At 46.0% G+C, this 23,744-nt stretch overlaps 2 protein-coding genes across 2 annotated transcripts in view; both read right to left on the reverse strand.

The window, feature by feature from the left end:
* The window catches only part of LOC110505026 (ankyrin repeat domain-containing protein 13D), a 12,075-nt gene extending 5,484 nt beyond the window's left edge, over positions 1 to 6,591 (reverse strand). Inside the window, exons 1-11 of the mRNA XM_021583963.2 lie at positions 5,509 to 6,591; positions 5,238 to 5,373; positions 3,407 to 3,531; positions 2,936 to 2,981; positions 2,628 to 2,771; positions 2,273 to 2,462; positions 2,089 to 2,155; positions 1,910 to 1,991; positions 1,767 to 1,828; positions 1,521 to 1,651; positions 1,250 to 1,407 (exon numbers count right to left, since the gene is read on the reverse strand). Of these exons, the coding sequence (XP_021439638.2) occupies positions 1,250 to 1,407; positions 1,521 to 1,651; positions 1,767 to 1,828; positions 1,910 to 1,991; positions 2,089 to 2,155; positions 2,273 to 2,462; positions 2,628 to 2,771; positions 2,936 to 2,981; positions 3,407 to 3,531; positions 5,238 to 5,373; positions 5,509 to 5,592 (1,225 nt within the window). The 5' untranslated portion in view covers positions 5,593 to 6,591. The remainder of the gene's footprint in view (positions 1 to 1,249; positions 1,408 to 1,520; positions 1,652 to 1,766; positions 1,829 to 1,909; positions 1,992 to 2,088; positions 2,156 to 2,272; positions 2,463 to 2,627; positions 2,772 to 2,935; positions 2,982 to 3,406; positions 3,532 to 5,237; positions 5,374 to 5,508) is intronic.
* Positions 6,592 to 6,723: 132 nt separating this feature from the next.
* Positions 6,724 to 23,621, reverse strand: LOC110505025 (lysine-specific demethylase 2A). The gene is made up of 23 exons (XM_021583962.2): positions 23,315 to 23,621; positions 22,570 to 22,608; positions 18,293 to 18,431; positions 18,017 to 18,095; positions 17,815 to 17,861; positions 17,512 to 17,690; positions 16,018 to 16,124; positions 15,321 to 15,414; positions 14,964 to 15,117; positions 14,776 to 14,891; positions 14,486 to 14,612; positions 14,083 to 14,396; positions 12,030 to 12,107; positions 11,616 to 11,870; positions 11,401 to 11,541; positions 11,083 to 11,172; positions 10,316 to 10,561; positions 10,180 to 10,212; positions 9,058 to 10,085; positions 8,700 to 8,863; positions 8,429 to 8,575; positions 7,987 to 8,202; positions 6,724 to 7,892 (listed from the first exon to the last, which is right to left on the reverse strand). The coding sequence occupies exons 2-23, from the start codon at positions 22,603 to 22,605 to the stop codon at positions 7,711 to 7,713; spliced, it is 3,972 nt and encodes a 1,323-aa protein (XP_021439637.2). The 5' UTR covers positions 22,606 to 22,608; positions 23,315 to 23,621; the 3' UTR covers positions 6,724 to 7,710.
* Between the last annotated feature and the right edge of the window lie 123 nt (positions 23,622 to 23,744).

Consider the following 23,744-nt stretch of genomic DNA (forward strand, 5'->3'; position numbering starts at 1 on the left):
CACAAAATGGGACAAACACCAAATTGAGACTCTGCACGCAGAATTCTGCAAAAATATCCTCTGTGTACAACGTAGAACACCAAATAATGCATGCAGAGCAGAATTAGGCCGATGCCCACTAATTATCAAAATCCAGAAAAAAGTAATTAAATTCTACAACCACCTAAAAGGAAGCGATTCCCAAACCTTCCATAACAAAGCCATCACCAACAGAGAGATGAACCTGGAGAAGAGTCCCCTAAGCAAGCTGGTCCCGGGGCTCTGTTCACAAACACAAAAACACCCCACAGAGCCCCAGGACAGCAGCACAATTAGACCCAATCAAAATCATGAGAAAACAAAAAGATAATTACTTGAAACATTGGAAAGATTTAACAAAGAAACAGAACAAACTAGAATGCTATTTGGCCCTAAACAGAGAGTACACAGTGTCAGATTATCTGACCACTGTGACTGACCCAAACTTAAGGAAAGCTTTGGCTATGTACAGACTCAGTGAGCATAGCCTTGCTATTGAGAAAGGCCGTCGTAGGCAGACATGGCTCTCAAGAGAGGACAGACTATGTGCACACTGCCCACAAAATGAGGTGGAAACTGAGCTGCACTTCCTAACCTCCTGTCCAATGTATGACCATATTAGAAACATATTTCCCTCAGATTACACAGAACCACAAAGAATTTGAAAACAAACCCAATTTTGATAAACTCCCATATCTACTGGGTGAAATTCCACAGTGTACCATCACAGCAGCAAGATTTGTGACTTGTTACCACAAGAAAAGGGCAACCAGTGAAGAACAAACACCATTGTAAATACAACCCATATGTATGCTTATTTATTAACCCTTGTGACCCTTAACCATTTGTACATCGTTAAAACACTGTATCCTCATTACATTTGTAATGTCTTTATTGTTTTGAAACTTCTGAATGTGGAATGTTTAATGTTAATTTGTATTATTTATTATCTACCTCACTTGCTTTGGCAATGTTAACACATGTTTCCCATGCCAATAAAGCCCATTGAAGCCCATTAATTGAATTGTAGAGAGAGAGACGTGAGGTGGCAAGGGTGAAGAGAACGGAAATCTTCAAACTCTCGTCACTTTGTTTCAGCCTAAATTGTAAAGCGCTTCCTTTTTCTTCTGATAGCACCTCCTCCTCTCAATGTCCTCTCTCTGGGACTGTCTGTTCCTGACCCCAGCCTAGGAGGTATGGCCTAGGGGGCAGTTTAGGTATTAAACCTCACCTATTTTGACAGGGAAGCCGGGGGGCAGGCTCAGGGTGATGAAATCACGTAGTTTGGCAAAGTGGGCGTTAGAGATGGCCATTAGGTCAATGATGGGCGTGACCTGCTCAGCCAATGACAGAGGGTGAGCCTCACTCAACCACAGATGGGCCTTAAACCTAGAGACAGAGCGCGAGAGAGACACTTGCATTAAACACGGTGGTGATATTGTGCTTGACTGTGCATTTGCTATGGTTATCCCAGTTCTCTGTTGCCACAGCAACAGCGGTACCTCTGGACCTTGCTGGTGAGCTCCACAGGGCGTCCAATGTCTCGTTCGTTGAGTTGGAACTCTGGGTCAAAGTATTCCTCAGCTGTGATGGCTGTGGGGTTATGGGGGCTGGCATACTGACACACATTACTCTGAGAGACATGGGGAGAGACAGACACCAATGAGCACGTCCATCTGTCAGTCCATCAAAGCACCTATCCACCACATACAATGATGATGGTGATGGTGTGTCTTTGAGAAACTCACCCCATTATGAGCGGTATGCTGCTCAGCTATCCCCAGGAAGGACTGAAGAGGAGTCTTGGTGCCTGGGAGGACAGGAGGGTTAGAACCACACTGTGGGTGTATGTATACTATGAACAAATTAAACATAAGAGTGTTCTGTGTACCTTTGCTCTTGGACTTGTCCTGGTCGGACAGGTGCTCTGTTCTTGACCGAGTCACCAACTCCACATTAGTGGCACTGTATACCTGAAACAAACCAAATAAAAAAGTATTCTAAATGCCAACAAACTCTAATTTTTTTATGAAAAGCATTTTTAAAGTCCAATAGAGTCTCTGGGCTCACCTTTGCTTCGTAGCCGCTGACTGCCTCACTCTTCTCAGAGCGCCAGCCCCAAATGCCAGACTTGTTCCTGTGCAGTAAAGAGCAGGAGAAAAGCATAAGGAGAGAGACCAGGTAGGTGAGTATGTTGGCTGTGTGTGTTTGTGTGTGAAGTAGCTACCTCTTGAAGGCGGTGTGTGTGTGTTACCTCTCGAAGGCGATGTTGCGTGTGTTGAGGTGTGTGGAGACGATGGGAGAGGTGAGTCTCTGGGCAGTGTTCTCCTGGGTGGGCAGCATGGCAGCCAGGAGAGATGGGGCATCCCGCGGGGAGAGAGACAGAGGCTCGGTGTACACTACCTGCTTGTCATGGTCCACCTCCATCACCATGGCACCATTCTCTATGGAAACAACACGTTCCCATGGAGACAAAACACACATCACCATTCAACAGGTAGCTATGGAAACAACACAAACCACCATGAGGCTACTACGCATTCCAAAACAGAAATACAACAGATGAAACGCAGTGTGGAATAACTAGCCATATCACCAGTGTGTCATACCTTCGCCCTTAAAGATGTAGCTGCGACGGCCCTTGAGCCAGGTCATGTGCTCGAAGCCCAGCAGAGTGGTGTCAACCCGCAGACACGAGCCACTCTTCCACACACGGTACACATCACTGGGACACACCTTGGAGACCAGGGGTACTGAGCGAGGAAAGGAGGGGGAGATGGATGGGGAGAGGGGGACAGAGAATTTGTGGTTTTAATACCACTGCAAACATTTCAGTGCATCACAGTGACAGTAGAATTGGGAGCTAATCCTTTGTGGGGTGCTGAAACCGACCACTGGGAGAACATCGGAAACTCACCCCAACTGGTGAACTCCCATTTCATCTCCACGTAAAAATCCCGGGCCTGAAAGACGGGAGTGTGTTTCAGGTATCTGTGCAATGGTGTATCTGATTGACAGGTGTGTTACCTTTGTGTGTTTTTTGTGGATGAACTGAAGACTGCAAATTGTTTTTCTTTAGTTATTTAAACCTTTATTTACCAAGGCAAGTCAGTTAAGAACAAATTCTTATTTACAATGACGGCCTAGGAATGACGGCCTTGTTCAGGGTCAGAACGACAGATTTTTATCTTTTCAGCTTGGGGATTCGATCTAGCAACCTTTCGGTGTGTTACATTTACATTTTAGTCATTTAGCAGACACTTTTATCCAGAGTGACTTACAGGAGCAATAAGGGCACCGACAGATTTTTCCCTTAGTCGGCTCGGGTATTCAAACCAGCAACCTTTCAGTTACTGGCCCCAACGCGCTTAACCGCTACCGGTCTTACCTGTCTTAGTTTGTTGAGCAGTCCTGGGATGCCAGCCAGTCTCTCTGTGGCTCGCTTGAAGTCCCTGTACTGCAGCACCAGCTGACAAAGCTCGGGGTCCCCTGTGCTCACTGCCTCCTGCAAAACTGGACATAGGGTCATTCCATTTGATTTCAATCACTTTTTGACCGCACCCCCTTTTGATTTGAACAACATTTTCCATACACACTTAGGCATGGTAGAAGTGGTCGGAAAGTAACTGTTTGTACCTAAATGCCAAAACATTCAGGAGCAAGAGGAGTTCAAAGTTGACCCATTTTGCATACCCCACAACACCATGAGACATCCAAGTCTTCATCGCTGGAAAATATTAACGGTCGAGTTTGAAATCATTTAAAAAAGGATACAAACAAGGTTATCAAACTATTTTAGAATTTATTTTAAAGCATTTAAAAAATATAAAAATGTAACCTTTAATGGGTGAACTCAGATTTTTTTCATTTTCATATATGTTGTAGCTTAGACCCTTGATTCAAGTAGCCATACCTTCAAAATCAGTTCGTTGTCACGCCTCCCTTGGAGTTGTGGAGAATTTTGTATTGGCCAAAATGGTTTGAATGGACCGCTGATTTATTGGACGTTACATTTCAACAACCCTCCCCCACATGCTTGTTGTTGCTATGTGTTCATTCCTTTTTTCAGCCCCGGTAGGACACATTTTGCAGAGTTGTTCCGTATGCTAGTTTGCAACCAGAAAACATAAGAAAACCTGGAGGAAAAAATGAATTGTTTTGCCAGAAGTGTGCCCTATGCACAAAATCGGCATATATCGACATATTTTGAATAGGTTTTAAAATAAGCGATTTCCCAGCCACTCTCGTGCACTGTCCCCAGTGGAGGAGCTATAGGAGGACAGGCTCATCGTAATGGCTGGAATGGTATGCAATGGAACAGTATCAAACACATGGAAACCATGTTTGACTCTGTTCCATTAATTCCATTCCAACCATTAATGAGTCCGTCCTCCTTTAGCTCATTACACCAGCTCCATCCAAGCAAGGCATTTGATTGGTTTGACGTGTTGCGAGGTGTCACTGATTTACAGCGGGCTCCAACCCCTATTTAGCAAATTTTCTACCATGGACTTCACCAGGCTTCACATTTAGGGAAGCTTGGTTTTTGATGAGGCTATTAAGAATCTTATCTACATAATCTGTGGTGTTTGTGTTGTGCCCGCCCTCGGTTAAAACAGCCCATTTTAACTCATAGAAGTATATTTCATAGAATGGACTTACAGTATCCCTTCAGACCACTGCAATGTAGCTGGTACACCATTCAAATGTTAATTGAATCTACGTTTTAAGCACCAATTACTTACACAAAGATGGATGCTGGTCCACCTACAGTCGTATGTCATCTTAAATGGGAATATCTGTTCTATTATCTATATTTCAATAGGTTTCCTATGGAAGACCGACTATTTAAAACTGATATTCTAATTCGAGTCAACATTATCTGATGTGTGGACCTCCAACGATCTTTGTGGTACCATAGACTTCAAGGAGAGTAGGGCAGCTAAACACCCTTTGAGAACCTTGATCTCCTGAATGTTGTCAGAAAGTGACTTTTTGGACCTGAATGCCCACTTCTACCATGGGCAAATATAAATATGTATGGAAAGTTTTGCGGTCAGCACACCTTTTGGTTTGAACTGAAATGGAACGACCCCACAGACACACGATATTAACCCAGATAGCTATCCTTCAAAACAAACAGACTGCAATATAAATGACTCTGCTTTGTTTATGGAGAACACTATTCTTCCCAGTCATTCCCCAGTTTATACACTCACTAGTCCAACTCTGCGAGTTGCAGTGCGTCGGGTCTGCGCAGTGTCGGAGCAGCACACGGGTTGATTCAAGGTGGCCCAGACACACCGCCAGCTCTAGCGGGGTGCGCCCCCGCGCATCTAAACGCTCCACATTCTCCTGTGGAAAAACAGCCCTGGTGGGTCATGAAAGCCGGGCACGCCTCTCAGCGGTGCGGCAGCTGTTAAAATCAAAACATTAATGGCTGAAAAAGAAAAGAAACTGATGTTGCTACCTCCCGCCCCGTTGACCTACCTCGTTTTGCTGTAGTTCCCGTTCAAGCTCAATGTATTGGTTGTTCCAAACCAGAAAATGTAAAGGAAACGCCTCTTGAGCCATTGTTTTTCTATAGCTAACTGCTAGCAAGCTAATGATGTTACCTAGCAACTTGCTGGTCAGCTGTCAGTGTTTCCAGTTACAGCAAACTTGTGATTTACTGCGGGAAGAAACGTGGAAGTACACGTGCACTAAAGACTAAAAACGCAAGCTAGCGATATTTTACGGGATAAAACGGGTAACTAGCAACGTAGCTAACGCAATTAGCGAGAAGCTATGAGTATTACCGTTTGAAATACATGGCTAGCTAGCTCTCTTCTACCCGTTAGTCAGGTAAGCTTGCTAACTGGCTAAAATCATGACACTACTTGGCTAAAATCATGACAGTTCTTATTTTCCATTCCAGCTAGCTGGCTGACATCGCACGCCTGACCATGTCAACCACTAGTCTCGCAATGCCGGTTGTAACAAACGAGGGACTCAAGTTCTGACGATATGTTAGTTAGCTAACGAGCAACTCCTATCATCACCCTCTCGCTTTCGCAATGTTTTTTTTATTTTTATCCTGTGCTGTCAAAATAAGACCAATATACGGCCTATTTGGATTTCACATCCAGGTCACTCGAGTCGATGATACATCCGATGATATCAATGCGTATTTTCGGTGTTCATTCCAATCACAATATTCCAGGGAACAACAAAACCCTATTACAAACAGTCTAGTATTGTTAACAAAAACAGACCGCGGCATCTGCGACAAAATGCACCCCAGTTTGTATTATTTATTTTTCGCGTCGCTTCAGCTCCAGGTTATGGCTAGCAGTTGGAGGGAAGGGCGGAATGCATATTGCCATACAATCGAAGGGGTACACAACTGCACTATCCCACTTTTACACCAGCTGCTTAGTAGTGTGGTGGTGGGGCCATGGTGAGAATCTCTTAACCTAATAAAAGTAGGGATTACATGTATGCAGGCTTCAATTCTGGTCCTGGGGGACCCAGGCTCTTGTTCCAGCCCAGCACACCGAATTCACCAAATCACCTGACATTGGAACAAAAGTTGGCAAACCCTGTAGAGCCCCCAGGACCATATTACTCATGTGCTCATCAATTAACCCAATGTTAAATGAGAGTCTGCACACATGTGGACCTGTTCTCTAATATCAGCCCCCCAAAATAATCACTTACATCTGGCACAGTTGATCTTAAATTTTTAATTTTCTAAAAAATAATAATAATAACATAAGTGAAAAAGATTTCTGAAAATAATTACAATGCTACAGGATTTTCTCTTCATCTTCTAAAATAGGGAAACATTTAAACAAAAGTACATATTTATATTCTTTTTAGATTTGGCAGTGAGGTGGGTAAGAAATAAGTATCCATTAGAAGCACTAGGCTGAATGGTAACAGGGCAGAATAATGACCGCAAATCATACATTTTTACACTGAATCTTATCAGGTGAAACGGAAAGGAACTCACATTTTATCCATGGGAAACAGAAAATGCATCAAAGTGGGGTGAGGGGCATTTCCTAAAATAGAGACAGTTGTCCTAGATTTATATTTGTACAAAACAGGGAGAGTTTTGGGAGTGATAGCACCTGAATTCTAACTGTTGTTTGAGAGCGCACCATTTACCCTGTCACCCCCCCCCTTTCTCCCTTTCATTCATACCCCGCCCTTGTTTTGGTCTCGTCATCACGTCGATTGCCCTCTCGCGCCGTCCCTGAATCCTTCATAGGCGCACCCCTCTGTCTCAGGATGGGGCGACCTGACCAAAGTACTCCTGGAAGAGTTAGTCCACAACCAACACCTTTTGGGTTAGAGACGGCCTGTCATAAAGCACTTAGAACCACTAGGGTAAGGAGGGAACCCTGTCGGGCATGACACCTAGCACCCCCTGCCACCTTCACGGGAACCCCCGACCTCCCCACTTTAATCACGTAGCGTCGGCGCCTGAACGCAAACACCTGAGTCTCATGTCTGGTTTAGTCAAAAAAATATATACAACATGGAAAGAAACCCTTCTCCCACTAAGTGTGTAGTAACTAATCACCCTCCTGCTCCCTTTGAGAGTGTGGGGGATTATTAGGCCTCCCTTGTCCTTCTTCTACAGTCTTTTCTCTGTACCCGACCTCTCCCTGTAACCCCCCTGTCCCAGACAGAGGCGGCGGGCCTCTAGGATATCCTCTGGATCAGCTTGTCCTCTGATAGGCAGTAGAGGGTGTTGACGGACAGCTCCGAGATGAAAGCCTCGCAGGCTTTGCGGGAGACACCCTTGCATTCCCGCAGGTCCAGCAGGGAGAGGCAGGAGAGCCGGCGGAGGTACCGCAGACACGCATCCGTCAGCTTACTGCAGCCTGGGAGATAGAGAGACACAGCGGTGCTCAATATGAAAGACAACTCAATAGCAATCCTGTGTGTGTGTGTGTGCTGTGCTAGTCCAAGGCTTACCCCCCAGGTTGAGCTCAGTGAGTGTGTTGCGTGTGGAGGAGCCCACGGCAGTGAGCAGGTTGATGGACTGGTCCGTGAGGCCTCCGCAGTGGGACAGGTCCAGACGGGTCAACAGGGGCATGTGTCTGATCACCAGCCTCAGAGTGGAGTCACTGATCTCCAGCCCTGCCAGACGGAAAGACTGCATGTTCCTCAGCTGACTGCGGTTATCACACCCTAGAGAGAGACAGAGAGGGGGACGGGATTAGGGCAGAAAGAGGTGACAGGAGGGCGACAGCGGGAGAGAAGAAAGAAGAGGGAAAGGAGGACTGAGAATATCTGTGTCCGCTGCTGACTCCAGAGGGACATAGCTAATTAACGTGGTATGACAAGGGATTTATCCAAACAGTACTTAATTCAAAACAGAAAACTGTGTTGGGGGGGGGGGGGGGGCGGCTCTCACCTGGGGGGTTGAGCAGGTCTCGGATCTGTCCATCTTTCACCCCGTCGGCCCAGCGCAGGTCCAGCGTGCGCAGGAGGGGGCAACTGGTCGAGCTCAGAGCCGAAATAGAAGACCAGGAGCACCCAGACAACATGAGATCCTTCAGCCCTGAGCCGGAGAGAGAGAGAGAGAGAGAGAATAACATCTCCAATGTGAGTAATAGTTCAGGTGGGTCTGTCTGTCTGTCTGTCTGTCTGTCTGTCTGTCTGTCTGTCTGTCTGTCTGTATGTACCTGGCAGGCGGTTGACGAGCCACGTGAGTTGTTTCTTGGAGATGGAGGTCCAGGAGAGGTCCAGAGCGACTGGCTGGCGTTTGATGATGCCCGACAGGGCCTGAGGACTGATTGCTTTAGACACGGTCAGATTGATCCTCATCCACAGCCTCTTATCCAGGCTCCTGCACCAGAACACATTTCAAAAGTGTTTTTATCAAGCACCCATACACTCTTGCACATGCAGACACAAATAGTTACCACAGCTCTTACGGAAACAAAGGCGGTTATCACTGCGTGTGTGTGTGTGTGTGTGTGTGTGTGTGTGTGTGTGTGTGTGTGTGTGTATAAAATGCATTCTAAAATGTTTGTCTCTTACCATTTGTACCAGTTCTTGCAGACGGCCATGCAGACACAGAGCTCAGCACGAGTCAGGTAACGGAAGACTGATACCCACACCTCCCTCTCACAGCCCGGTTCACTCCCTCCATTCGCCACCTCCCTCTCCCCATTGTGTAAAGCCGACAGAGGGAGGTGTAGAGGAGGAACCCGGGAGGAGGAAGCACTGTTGTTTGTCCTCTCTGGTCTGCCCGGCCTCGTTCTCCTCTCGTCTTCATGGGAGCCGCCAGTGTGTATGTTGCTTTCCCGGATGTGTGTGTGTCTATCTGAGCGTGCAGGGTCTGGGGTGTGGTTCCTGAGGGGTGGTCGGGCAAGATTCTTGCGTTGTGTGTAAATCTGTCCGGGAGGGGCAGGGCGGGGGGTGACTGCAGCCTCCAGTTTGGGGACGATGGCCCCTGGATCATGTTTGGCCCTCGACGGCTGAAGGGTCACAGTGAGATACGAGCCCTTCATGAGGTCGTCGCTAATGTCAGAAACTACGAGGACCGGTGGCTCCGCCTGTGCCTGTCCTCCTTCTCTCCAGTCTTCATCCATCGCCGCCTCCTCTGCTTCTTCTTCGTTTTGGTTGGACTCCCCACTCCCCTCATCTTCTTTGGCTGTTACTCGTCTCTGCGGACGGTTTTCTTTGTCCCCTCTGCCACTCCGCACGCTGTTCTCCCTGTTCTCCTCCTCATCACTACTACAACTACTGCTGCTGCTGCTGCTGGTACTGCTATCACTCTCTTCCTCTGCTCCACCGTGTCTCTGTCCTCTTCCTGCTGCTCCTCCTCTGAGCCTTACTCCTCGCCCTTGCCCCCTGCGCCCATCTCCCCTGCCTGCGGGGTCCAGGCTGAGGGAGGGTTGGGGGGGCTGGAGTCGTGCCCCTGTAGGGGAGCCTCTGAAGGACCCACGGCCCCGGGACAGTCTGCCGACGGGGGAGTGAAGGCGAGAGGACACCTCTCTCTGGAGGTGGGCCAGACGCTGGGAGCCCAGGAGCTTGTGAGAACGCTCCAGAGATGACGTCTGCTTCTGTAGAGAGGAGGTGAGGAGTAGAATAGGTAAAACAATGCTTTTTTTTTGAATAATCATACACGGTGCTTTAAAATAGGCTGCATGTGCATACCGACTGTAAGATTTTGCTGCGCTCCAGTTTGATCTGCAACACAAAGACAGACATTTAAAATTAGATGACTTGGTGAAAAATTGTACGAATCAAAAAAAAAATTACGCCGCCCCCCTTCTCATTCTCCCTCTCTCACACTCTTCCGGAGTCGTAGCTCCAGTGCACCGGCTCTCTTCCTGTTCTGTTGTTGCTGCAGTAGCAGCCGCTGAGAGGGAGGGGGCGCCCTCCGCTGGGACAGAGAGGACGTCAGGGGGGGTCTGCCACGTCGCCCCTTCCTCACCCCACCTCCTGCCTCCTCTACTCCTATCCCTTCCCAGTGGGCATGCTTTGACGTAGTGAGAGAACCTGTAGACGCCATGCTGTCCTCATCACTGCTGGACGACTGAGACCGAGAGTAAGAGAGAGAGGCAACATCACAAAACAGGTATTAATAGAGTTGGTGGGTATCATCTTACAGGGACAGAAGAAGAGACGCGCACAGAGCGAGAGAGATGCGCACAGAGCGAGAGAGACACGCACAGAGCGAGAGAGATGCGCACAGAGCGAGAGAGACGCGCACAGAGCGAGAGAGACGCGCGCAGAGCGAGAGAGACACGCACAGAGCGAGAGACGCGCACAGAGCGAGAGAGACACACAGAGCGAGAGAGACACACAGAGCGAGAGACGCGCACAGAGCGAGAGAGACACGCACAGAGCGAGAGAGACACGCACAGAGCGAGAGAGACACGCACAGAGCGAGAGAGACGCGCACAGAGCGAGAGAGACACGCGCGCCTCACACTGTAATATGACATTTGAAACGTCTCTATTCCTTTGAAACTTTTATGAGTTGAAAGTTGACTGTTCGTTTCACTTTGGTTAATGAACATATGTTCCCCATGCCAATAAAGAAATTATGGGATACCTCTGATGAGGAGCCATCTTTGTCCTGGTAACATTTGGGACACTCCCAGCAGCTGGGCAGGTCCTTGTTGATCCTGCCCTCCCCTGGCACCTGAGAGAGGAGAATGAACAGCTATAAACATCTGAGACACACACAGAGGACCGTTATAAGCACCTATAACACCGCCATCATCCTCAAGGGCCATTTGAGTTCAGGACCCCCTCGTGTGGGATACTAAAGAAAATATGTATTGGAAGTACATGCTGCACAAGAGGGATTTTACAGTGTACATTGTAGTACAGGTATATCCACGTATCTGCTGGTGCGAGGCCTGGTCACCTTGATGCAGTCGGGGTGGGCGATCTGAGCACAGTTAGAGCATTCCATCAGGGTTGTGGAGGATGGGCTAGCGTCCGCCAGCTCCTGCTTCCCCTGGCCCTCTCCACAGAGAACACACACCGCCGAGTTGGGCAGGCCAGGCTGGAGACGGGGAAAGACAACGGTCAACATGCTATACACACACAGGGCGTGAAGGCGGTGCACTGGATACTTACAGCCAGACACTGCCGCATCATGCAGCCCTTCTTCATGCGCCCGGGTCCTCCGAACCTCCTCATGTCTCTGCAGAAGTTGCATTCGCCGCACTCCTCCCTCTGGCAGGCCGCACAGCGTTTGCAGCGCACGCGCCGCCGCCTCAGGGCCGAGAGTGAGGTGGCGGCCCGAGCCGGGCGCGGGACCGCGGGCTTGTGGGGCGTGGCCAGGCGCGGGCGGTCCACCGGCGAGGGGGAAGGGGGCCGGTACCACGACGGCTGGCCGGGGAAGGTGGGAGCAGAAGGGAGGAAAGTTGAGACGTCTGCCCCGTGTTGTTGAGGGCTTGACTGTGGTGACTAAAAGCATGTACGGCCGCGTGCATGTCGGGTGAGTGTTTGAACGCGTGTGTACGAGAGGCACGTGCCCTCTTGGCTCACCCTCTTGGGCCACTTGACGATGGGCTTCCCAGTGTAAGACAGCTTGGGGTCGTCGTTGCGGTGGTCTTCCAGAAGAGCCTAAACAGGACACAAGACACGTAAAAAGGTCAAGTCAAGACTATTGATTGAAAGACAGACAGACACTGAGAAACTGTTCCAACATCCACTGAGAATGAAGCAATTTATGTGGTCAGGCACTGGAAGTTGCACACTGCGTGGATATTAAAACGTAACCCGTAGAAACCCGCTGTCCTCAGACGCCTGCAGACAGAAACGGCTCCTGTGTAGATCAGTTAGCAGAGCATGGCGCCCTTTGCAGCGTCAGGATCTTGGGTTTGATTCCTGCTGGGACCACCCATACCAAGTCCAGTGCTGGAATTTTTCCGCATTTCGTTGCGTTACAAAGTGGGATTAAATGTGATAAAATTGTCAACGATCTATAGAAAATACCAATGTCGAAGTGGAAGAAAAATTTGAACATAAAAATAAAAAGGTACATTTAATTTGGATTAGATTTAACCCAGTCAATACTTTGTAGAAGCACCTTTGGCAGCGATTACAGCTGTGAGTCTTTCTGGGTCAGTCTCTAAAGCAGTGTTCACACTGGCAGTGTGAAGTGACTCAAATCCTTTTTATCTGCATATCCGATTCCAATCTGTAATTTTACCTGCTGTCTGAACAGCCAAAAAGCACATGTAATCAGATATTTCAAGCCACCTTTGTAGGATCGTGGTGGCCCAACACCCTATTAAAACCCTTTACACTCATACCAGTATAAGGGTTGAAAATGGCAGATTTTGGCACTGATAAACGGCTAAATTGGCACGCAGAGGCTGTGCAGTGCAGAGGCTCTACAGTAACGTGCTCTAAACGACATCAGAGCTCAGGCTCTGTGCTTCACAGCGCTGTATGGGTTTTCACTGACAGCCGTTCTGAACTTGGGTATCGCAAATTGTCAGAGTGAGGGAAACGCTGTAAATTAAAAAGGGCTCTATGTCATTTGAAAGATGAGACGTTGAGGATTTTATTAATAATAGTAGCAAGCCAAACACCTGCGAGTCCAAACATGCACTTCACATTTCCATATCAGAAAGCTCGTGTAAAACGGTTATGATCACTGTGTTTGATGGACAATTAAATGGCGTCATATCCAGGGTTATTCTGAACAGAATGAGACTGTCTATTGTGAAGAGAATTTGCAGCGGAACACGCACCAGAACGCACCCATACCTCCTTTCTATGCGCACCAACACTATGACCCGTTTCTCAGAACTGTCTTGTGAAAGCCTAACACTAAGGTTGTACTTCATAATAAGGCTAGTCATGTTGGCAATAGAAACAGCTTTCAAACGATGCCCACCTGATCCAGATTGTGATTGATAAAAATAGGCAACTTTTTGGATTGCGTAAATATTCATTGGCGGGGATGCGGGGTTGTGTTCCAAACAAAACAACTACAAGTGTACTAGGAACATCTAGGAAAACTAAAAAAAATAACCTTATAGTTGAAGACTCTTCTTTGAGTCATAAAAGGGCATTGAAATGACTCAGGAGCTGCACACTCTGGAGAGGGTGTGGCCACTTGGAGACACCAGTTAGTCCCCTCACTCAGACCCTTGTCATTGTTTTGTCTTATGTTTGCACCTACCCCACATTTTCTAGGAATATTCTTATGTTACTGAATGTATCCAGAATATTTTCAGATTTTGTTATCAACAAAATGCTTCGAAAAGTACAGTAAATGTAAAATGCACAAAATGTTTGGATTCAGTCGTCTGTCTGATAAACTGTTGTGGCCTCAACTTTGGTCAAATAAATGGTTATGGTTACCATGGTTATGCATTTCATATTTCTTCTCTAAGAAACATTTCAAATTTAGCCCCTTCCACATAACCCTTTACGCTTGTGGGAATTGGCCTAAGACCATGTTGACGTTTCCTTTATTTTGGCAGTTTCCTGTGTGCGCACACTACTGTAAATGACTTGAGGTGAAAGCATCTGCTAAAAGGGATACATGATATTATTATATTCGAGACTGGTGCCCTGTACCCACCCGTATGTCGTGGAGCAGGGCGGGGGCGTTGCGGATGCCTGCGGGGACACACTTCTTGTGGGCTGGCAGCTCCTCCAGCTTCCCCAGCAGGTTCCACAGCCCCTCCAGCTCCAGGGGGGTCAGGTTTACCCTCACCCCCAGCTTAGTGGCACCCAGAGCGGGGGAGACATCCTCGTCGCTCTCTTCCATTTTGACCTTGCTCTCCCTTTCCTCCTCCTTTCCTTCCTCATCATCGTCTCTGTCTTTATTCTCCTCCGACGTGCCGTTTTTCACGTGGCCGTTGAGTTTGTTCTCCGAGGAGTCTCGAGTCAGACCTGAGAGGGAGGGACAAAAACGGATTAAAACGAGAAGACAGAGCAAACGAGAGACAGAAAAATATAAATCGTTGTGTGTGTACACTCACCAACACCAAGCGAGTGCTTCTGGAACTCAGGGGTGAGGTGAGAGGTGTTAGTCAGACAGTAGAGGTATCTCTCCAGCACGTACCAGCACATCTCATAGTAGAAGGGGTATCGGAACTTGGCCGGGACCTGGACAGCAGAACACATGAGATATTGAAGGGAAGTGACTACTCTCACCTGTAGTCAACATGTAATAGTCAGTCAGTCAGTTCCCCCCCCCCCCCCCCCCCATTGAGTAGTACTCATGCATGTGCAGTGGAGTTCTGCGTGACACGTGTGGTAGTGTACTCACTCGTGTGCGGTCCTCGATGTTGTAGATGTTGAGCTGCATGGGGATGTTGAAGCTGTGGAGGAAGTTTCCCCCAAACACCAGCGTGTCCTCAGGGGTGTACACAGCATGGATCCAACCTTGACATCAACAGTGGAGAAGGTTAGATGGGGGAACAAAAATGTACCGTGTGTATCAGTGTGTGTACGTACCAGAGGGGATCATGAAGGTATAGCCCTGCTTCAGCTCAATCCTCTGACAGTCCCGAGCCTTGTCTCCCAGGAAGATGTCCCCTTGTTTCCCTGACAACACCCAGTCCTCATACAGCTCCAGGTTCTGGGGTGTGGGTGGGATCAGCCAGAACACCTACAGGAGGAGGTCAGAGGTCGAGATAGGCCATTCTAGTATTTTATTGCATCTCTATGGCTAAGTCCTAAACGTTCGTAACTCTAGAATGTGCTGACAATTGGCAGCCATCTTGGTCAGGGATAAATGGTGTTCTATTGAAGTCTGCGGTGATTCAAAACGTGACACATCCAAGGCTCAAGTTCTCCTGGGTGTCGTCTCACCTTGCCCCCCCGCAGGATGTGGTACCAGACCGACGTACCACCAAAGTCAACGTGGAAGTCTGTGAAGCAGCCCTGGACACTCATCAGACAGTACCTGAAGGAATATACATCTTTACACCATACATCAACCATCATTAAAAACATGTGTTAAATGAACGCTCCACGCACAAACACCGCATTGTTATTTAAAAAAAATATTTTAGCTACTATCTTGTCTCATCGCAACAACTCCCGTACGGGCTCGGGAGAGACGAAGGTTGCGTCCTCCAATACACAACCCAACCAAGCCGTACTGCTTCTTAACACAGCGCGCATCCAACCCAGAAGCCAGCCTCACCAATGTGTCGGAGGAAACACTGTGCACCTGGCAACCTTGGTGCACTGCGCCCGGCCCGCCACAGGAGTCGCTGGTGCGCGATGAGACAAGGATATCCCTACCGGCCAAACCCTCCCTAACCCGGACAATGCTAGGCCAATTGTGCCTCGCCCCACTGACCTCCCGGTCGCGGCCGGTTACGACAGAGCCTGGGCGCGAACCCAGAGTCTCTGGTGGCACAGCTGGCGCTGCAGTAGAGCCCTTAACCACTGCGCCACCCGGGAGGCCAACACCGCATTGTTACGGAAGGGTAAACATTTTAAAATGAAGTGTCTGACTCGTGGAATGAAAGCCATAAAAAGGTGCAGGTTCGGGACTCACTTCTGCACTTTGGGATACTGCATGTCTATGATGGAGTTGGTTGAGTCTCTCTGTCGCTCCTTCAGGTGCCTTGGCCACATGTTGTCCACCCAGTCGATCAAATCCACCTGGGGAGAGGGAGGGAAGGTCAGCAGGGACACGCACCACTGACTGTCCAGGGCTCTGTGGAAGTGATAGCCCAGTGTTTACAATGGTCAGACACCTGAACTTGCTATGTGATTGTTTGGTGTTTGACAAGGTTTTCTGGTTTGTAGTACTGAGTGATTAGTACTTCGAGGTCAGTTCGGTTTTGGTTCGACTATTTAAAGATTATCACAATTTTTCGACTTTGATTATTTTTTTAAACATTAAATGCATTATGAAATAATGACACTACAGTGATTTGAGCTTTTTAATGGAAATTCCAAAGCCAAAAATAGTGAACATTCAATTGCCAAAACTAAAATTTCCCCTTGCCTCTGATCAGATCCACATTGCATAGAAAAATAGGAAATTACTATGAAATACAATATTTCAGTTGTGTTTATTACTTCGTTTTTATTCGATGACTTTATCATTTCTCATTCCTTGAAGTCCTCCTCTCTTCTCTGCTCAGCCAGGAGCAGTCAGCCAGCCAGGCCATCTAACATTGTTCTCCCCCATACTGTACTGTCTTTAGTCATGCTACTAGTTGGTCAAAGTAGATAAGATATAACTTCCTCAACCGTCTCTGTCTCTCTTCATTGTGTTGTGTACATTCCTCTCTCATATGGCCTGTGTATATGGAACATAACGTAGCAGGTGTAAACGTGTATATGTCCAGAGATCTGAATCTAATGAAGAAATGCTCATGTCTCCGCCCTCACAATGGGAGTCGTTGTCCCAAAGGCGACAAGGCAGGCGACAAGCTTAGGTCCAAAACGCATTGGGATTATTTTGGACAGGTTTTGGCGAGAGGGAAACCGTTCGCCTCTTCCTCGCTGTTCGAGCCAGGAAAAAACAAGTGAAATGGATTACGGACACTAGTTATTTTCCAGGGTTCTGTGCTGAATTAAATGGAATATTTGCTTAATGAAAACCCCAACAATGTAGACATTGTTAATGTTGTAAATGACTATTGTAGCTGGAAACAGCAGATCTTTTATGGAATTTACACATATGGAGCATCAGCATTTATGGGTTTGATCCCACAAATACTGACGCTCCAGATACTCAACTAGTCTAAAGAAGGACAGTTTTATTGCTTCTTTAATCAGCACAACAGTTTTCAGCTGTGCTAACATAATTGCAAAAGGGTTTTCTAATGATTAATTAGCCCTTTAAAATGAGCTACAATAGTCATTTACAACATATGATGTTATTTTAATGGACAAAAAAAAAAGTGCTTTTCTTTCAAAAACAATGACATTTCTAAGTGACCCAAAACTTTTGAACGGTAGTGTATATAATGATGGTTCCTCACTCAGCACTACTGGTATGTGTGTGCGTGCGTGCGCGCGCCTGCACGTGTCTTACCGAGGCGGGTCGTTTCACCAGGTTCTCCAGCTTGGTGTGACTGAACTCCAGGCTGATGACGTTATAGAGCTTATCTCGCTCCGAAGGCGGGGTCTCGTAGTACCGCCGCCATTGGGCCATGGACATCTCGATGCCCTTCTGAGTGGTCACATCCATAACGTCGACCATCCTCCGACTGCCTATGACAGAAGGGGTCAGGCAAAGGTCAGGGAGAATTACTTACAGGCCCTGCAGCACTGTTTCAAAATTCAGATGAAATCAGCAGCCATGAGTTCATAAGAGTGTTCATAGTTTGGGCCTTACCTACAAACAGCTTGACGTCACTCACACTGAAATCAGAGTCTGGCATCCTGACAGAATAAGACAGAGGAAGGGAGAGAGAGCGAGAGGGGGGTTGTTAAATAAATCTGGAGAATCAGAGTGAGCCAGCAGTTATATTTCCATCTCCCGCAGATCTGCAGAGAAGGAGGTGGGCTAGATAATTAGAAGACGAAGAGTGACCTACTCTAAGCCGAGGCCGTCTTTTTTCTCAAAGATCAGAGGGTCTCTCAGCCCCTCTCTCTGGATGTACTCGAACGTGAAGTCTGCAGAGAAACACACGTTACCCTCAACAATGCAGGGCAGGCACACCAAAAGTAATCAAAGAAGTAGAACCATAATTAGGGCCAAGTTTTTTTTGCCAGATTACAAAACCAACAAGCTTTTCCAGGTCAAGATCATAACATAGGAGAAACTGGGTTAACGCCTTTAAGGGGTATCATAGCTTGGTTTGATCCCTGACCTTTTCCCTCCATGTGTTTAACCAGGTTGGAGTTGAACCGGTCACTCTGCAGCTTCTCATCCAGGTCAAAGGTCCTCTTCCCCTCAATCTCATCGTCCGAGATCCCGTCATCGAGGTAGCGCCGCCGCGTCCCCGTACGCTAGTGACACAAAGCAGAAACTCAATTCGTATCCAGGGATGTGATGGTAATTGAATAAACGTGTAACTGACGGTTGTGGACGAAGACCGCCATGAAAATAAAATAACTGTCAAACCCATTTAAATAGTCCTACATTTATTTTAGGATATACATTTTTTTATATATATATATACAGTGCCTTGCGAAAGTATTCGGCCCCCTTGAACTTTGCGACCTTTTGCCACATTTCAGGCTTCAAACATAAAGATATAAAACTGTATTTTTTTGTGAAGAATCAACAACAAGTGGGACACAATCATGAAGTGGAACGACATTTATTGGATATTTCAAACTTTTTTAACAAATCAAAAACTGAAAAATTAGACGTGCAAAATTATTCAGCCCCTTTACTTTCAGTGCAGCAAACTCTCTCCAGAAGTTCAGTGAGGATCTCTGAATGATCCAATGTTGACCTAAATGACTAATGATGATAAATACAATCCACCTGTGTGTAATCAAGTCTCCGTATAAATGCACCTGCACTGTGATAGTCTCAGAGGTCCGTTAAAAGCGCAGAGAGCATCATGAAGAACAAGGAACACACCAGGCAGGTCCGAGATACTGTTGTGAAGAAGTTTAAAGCCGGATTTGGATAAAAAAAAGATTTCCCAAGCTTTAAACATCCCAAGGAGCACTGTGCAAGCGATAATATTGAAATGGAAGGAGTATCAGACCACTGCAAATCTACCAAGACCTGGCCGTCCCTCTAAACTTTCAGCTCATACAAGGAGAAGACTGATCAGAGATGCAGCCAAGAGGCCCATGATCACTCTGGATGAACTGCAGAGATCTACAGCTGAGGTGGGAGACTCTGTCCATAGGACAACAATCAGTCGTATATTGCACAAATCTGGCCTTTATGGAAGAGTGGCAAGAAGAAAGCCATTTCTTAAAGATATCCATAAAAAGTGTTGTTTAAAGTTTGCCACAAGCCACCTGGGAGACACACCAAACATGTGGAAGAAGGTGCTCTGGTCAGATGAAACCAAAATTGAACTTTTTGGCAACAATGCAAAACGCTATGTTTGGCGTAAAAGCAACACAGCTGAACACACCATCCCCACTGTCAAACATGGTGGTGGCAGCATCATGGTTTGGGCCTGCTTTTCTTCAGCAGGGACAGGGAAGATGGTTCAAATTGATGGGAAGATGGATGGAGCCAAATACAGGACCATTCTGGAAGAAAACCTGATGGAGTCTGCAAAAGACCTGAGACTGGGACAGAGATTTGTCTTCCAACAAGACTATGATCCAAAACATAAAGCAAAATCTACAATGGAATGGTTCAAAAATAAACATATCCAGGTGTTAGAATGGCCAAGTCAAAGTCCAGACCTGAATCCAATCGAGAATCTGTGGAAAGAACTGAAAACTGCTGTTCACAAATGCTCTCCATCCAACCTCACTGAGCTCGAGCTGTTTTGCAAGGAGGAATGGGAAAAAATGTCAGTCTCTCGATGTGCAAAACTGATAGAGACATACCCCAAGCGACTTACAGCTGTAATCGCAGCAAAAGGTGGCGCTACAAAGTATTAACTTAAGGGGGCTGAATCATTTTGCACGCCCAATTTTTCAGTTTTTGATTTGTTAAAAAAGTTAGAAATATCCAATAAATGTCGTTCCACTTCATGATTGTGTCCCACTTGTTGTTGATTCTTCACAAAAAAATACAGTTTTATATCTTTATGTTTGAAGCCTGAAATGTGGCAAAAGGTCGCAAAGTTCAAGGGGGCCGAATACTTTCGCAAGGCACTGTATATATATATATATATATATATATATATATATAGTTTACTAAGTGAGTGTTTACTAATGATTATAAGCAATTGTTTTGCTAGCCTAGTCTGTCTATTAAACGGTCTCTATCTCGTCCTCTTTCCAACTCGCCTTTGATGCTCAGGCAGCAAATTCACTAGATGCGTGGGGGTACCTGGCAAATGTCAAATGTAGAAAAGTGCCCAGCTTTTCTTCACCTCACACATTAAGTCATTCAAATCAAAACAGTACCTCACAGTATTTGAAAAATCTTTCCAATGCGTTCTGCCTTGATAATCATCGTTGTCAATACATTATCTTATAGCGTACTTCCCGAAAGCCTAAGGCAGGCCTAGGTTTTTTAATACGTTTTAAGGAAAGGAGAAATATTTGCTTGTGTTGACATATGCTGGTGGCTTTGATTGACAGGTGCTTTTATGGGGTTGTGCGCGAGTTTGCCGGTTCTCTCTATAGGTCGATGGGCTACTTTTAGGAAACTACCGTCTGGACTGCATCTATTTCATAAGAATCAAATGCTCCTGTCATTATTGAATCTGGTAAAAGGCCTGTTTTCAGTAGCTCCGGCTACATTATTTCTGTCATTACGGCATCCTCTCTTTGAAGAACATATGCCACTGCCATCGAATGACCACAGCAACAGGGTTTGTAACGTTATGTGAATGTTTTGGGAAAAACCCATCGGACTCCGATTGAATTGTATTCTGCATCGAAATAGGATCTGTATGTATGTATGTATGTATGTATGTATGTATGTATGTATGTATGTATGTATGTATGTATGTATGTATGTATGTATGTATATATATATATATATATATATATATATATATATATATGCAGAAAAGCCAACAGACAAGGAAAGTATGCATCTTTATTTTGACTCTTAATGTGTCAATACAAAACTGCTACAGATTTGTTGATTAAGGATAATAAGTAATAACCTGAATAATAATAATGAAATGCCATGATAATAATGAAGTGTAATGGCTTGTTTCAAATAGGTTTTATTAATTAGCATATCCATGTAAACAAGTGTGTACATTCGCCTGGCCAATTACCATAACCTCAAATTCCAAGACCGTCACAGCCCTACTTTTATCACTTTGAATGAGATTTCTGCTAAGACCATGCACATGTAACAGTATTGCCTTTGTCCCTCTTTGCCACAACACTGGCTTGAACCAGGGACCCTCTGAATATATCAACTGCCGCCACAGAAGAAGCATCGTTAACGATCGCTCAACAAAAGCAGTGGGCCTTGAAGAGCAATGGAAACAACTGCCTTTAAGGTCTTTGAGCGAGGGACGTCACCGATTGACCGCTACTAGCATGCATTGCTAACAAGCTAGCCATTTCACATCGGGAAACACACCAATGTACACTGAGTATACCAAATATTAGGAGCACCTTCCTAATAGGGTATAACGAACAGCCTCAATTCGTCTGGGCATGGACTCTATAAGGTGTCGAAAGTGTTCCACAGGGACGCTGGCCCATGTTGACTCCACAGTTGTGTCAAGTTGGCTAGATGTCCTTTGGGTGGTGGACCATTCTAGATACACATAGATAACTATTGAGTGTGGAAAAACCCAGCAGCTTTGCAAAAACCGGTGCACCTGGCACCTACTACCAAACCCTGTTCAAAGGCACAAAGACTCATAACAGAAAGATTTTGCAGATCAGTCATTCAGTCACGCAATGGTCTGCGTGGGCATCACAGAAGGAGGGCCTTATCCCCACCCCACTTACTTCCATTCACCCCCTGCTCTCATATCTTGGCTAGACAGATGGGTCCAGCACAACACCCCACCCCCATCCTGTTCCACCAAACCCGGGCTATGCCTGGTATTATCTTTACTCAAAACACCCCGCATGCTGTTTCCTATTGTTCTGCAACTATTCTTATATCTTGACTAACTATACATTCTAAGATCCACACAAACATTCCACTATTATCTATAATTCTGTGGATTATTTTTAATGGCCAATTTTATTTATTATTATTTATTTATTTTATACACCCTTTAGAAAAGCCTAAATGGGTCTAAGTCACGGCATGGTAACAAAAAGCCCCACCTAATGTAAAGCGACATGAGCAAGCATTATCAGGTCAGACAACAGTGAACTTGAACCTGACCCTACATTGAACCCACTGACACGCATCCAGTCTATCGTCAGGCCAACAGATCCACAACACTCTCTCGTTGATTTAGCTTGTTACCGATGCAACAGTCGTTTTCTTTAGGGAAACTAGCTAAATACAACTTGCAAAACAATTTTAGCTAACACACCAACACGTAGCTATAAATTAGACTGTACTTACCAAGCGCTTGCTGTAACGGGGGTTTTGGTCTTCCATGACCTAAGACAGGAATGAGACCTTTGAGAAATCACAATGCCATGAACAGCCTAAGTTAATTGAGCAGTTAACTAATTTAACAGCAGCTTTTGAGAGCCAAACTATAGGCCAATTGTTTACATATGAGTATAAAATACTCTCAACTTCTGGCGCTTGGATTGACAGTTTGCCAGCTTCAGTATCGGGACAAGGATAAAGGTTAGCTAAGTTTTGGCTAACGTTATAATATATAAACTGCTAAGTACTAAATAACAGGCTAAACGGTAACAAATGTATTTAGCTACAGTAACGTGAGTTAGCTAACAAATAACAATCCAATAACGTTAGGTGTCTAAACGTCAACTAGCCACCGTTAACTAATTATTATTGTTGACAAAAACGGGAACATGCAAATTACACTTTTTTTGCAAGAAAATCTGTTATTTAACCATATCGTTATCCTTGGATAATGTTACAGAACTGACCCAAGTTGCAGCATAGGCTGTTAGCGAGTGCTATCTACATATACTAACGCGTTAGCTACAAGAGACTGTTGTTAGCTAGCTAACTTCCCCGAATACATTTGAGTGTCTAGTGGTCCTGCTCTGTTCGGACGCAATTTCAGTTAATAACCTACCGTTACCTAGTCAACATACCCAGCACAATATGATGGTATAATGTTAGTTACAGTTATGGGTTATCTTTATGTAGATCAAATGATCTAACTTACGTTAGCGTCTTCATTCACGGAACGTTAGCTAGTTAGCCATCATTGCGCTAACGTTAGCTTCCTAATCGGAAAATGGCTAACGTATTATTTTTTAGATAAGTTTCCCACTGAAATAACTCATTGGGTTGTTGTGGTCTGTATGTTATGCCGTAGCGCGGCGTCTAGAAGTTATCGCTGAACTTTGTATATATTTTTAGCTTTGTAGTTTGTTATCCTGGTTATTGTGCGATAAAGTTAAAGCGATCTGCTTCGATCCGCCATTTTCAGCTGAGCATAAAACACACACACACACACACACACACACACACACACACACACACACACACACACACACACACACACACTACCCCCAAAGAGAAGGACCCGCCCCAGGATTAACACTGCCATCCAATAGAACATGAATAAATCAACACAGGAAGGTTGTGATTGG

The sequence above is a fragment of the Oncorhynchus mykiss genome, chromosome 31 (genome assembly GCF_013265735.2).
Source record: "Oncorhynchus mykiss isolate Arlee chromosome 31, USDA_OmykA_1.1, whole genome shotgun sequence".
NCBI lineage: Eukaryota > Metazoa > Chordata > Actinopteri > Salmoniformes > Salmonidae > Oncorhynchus > Oncorhynchus mykiss.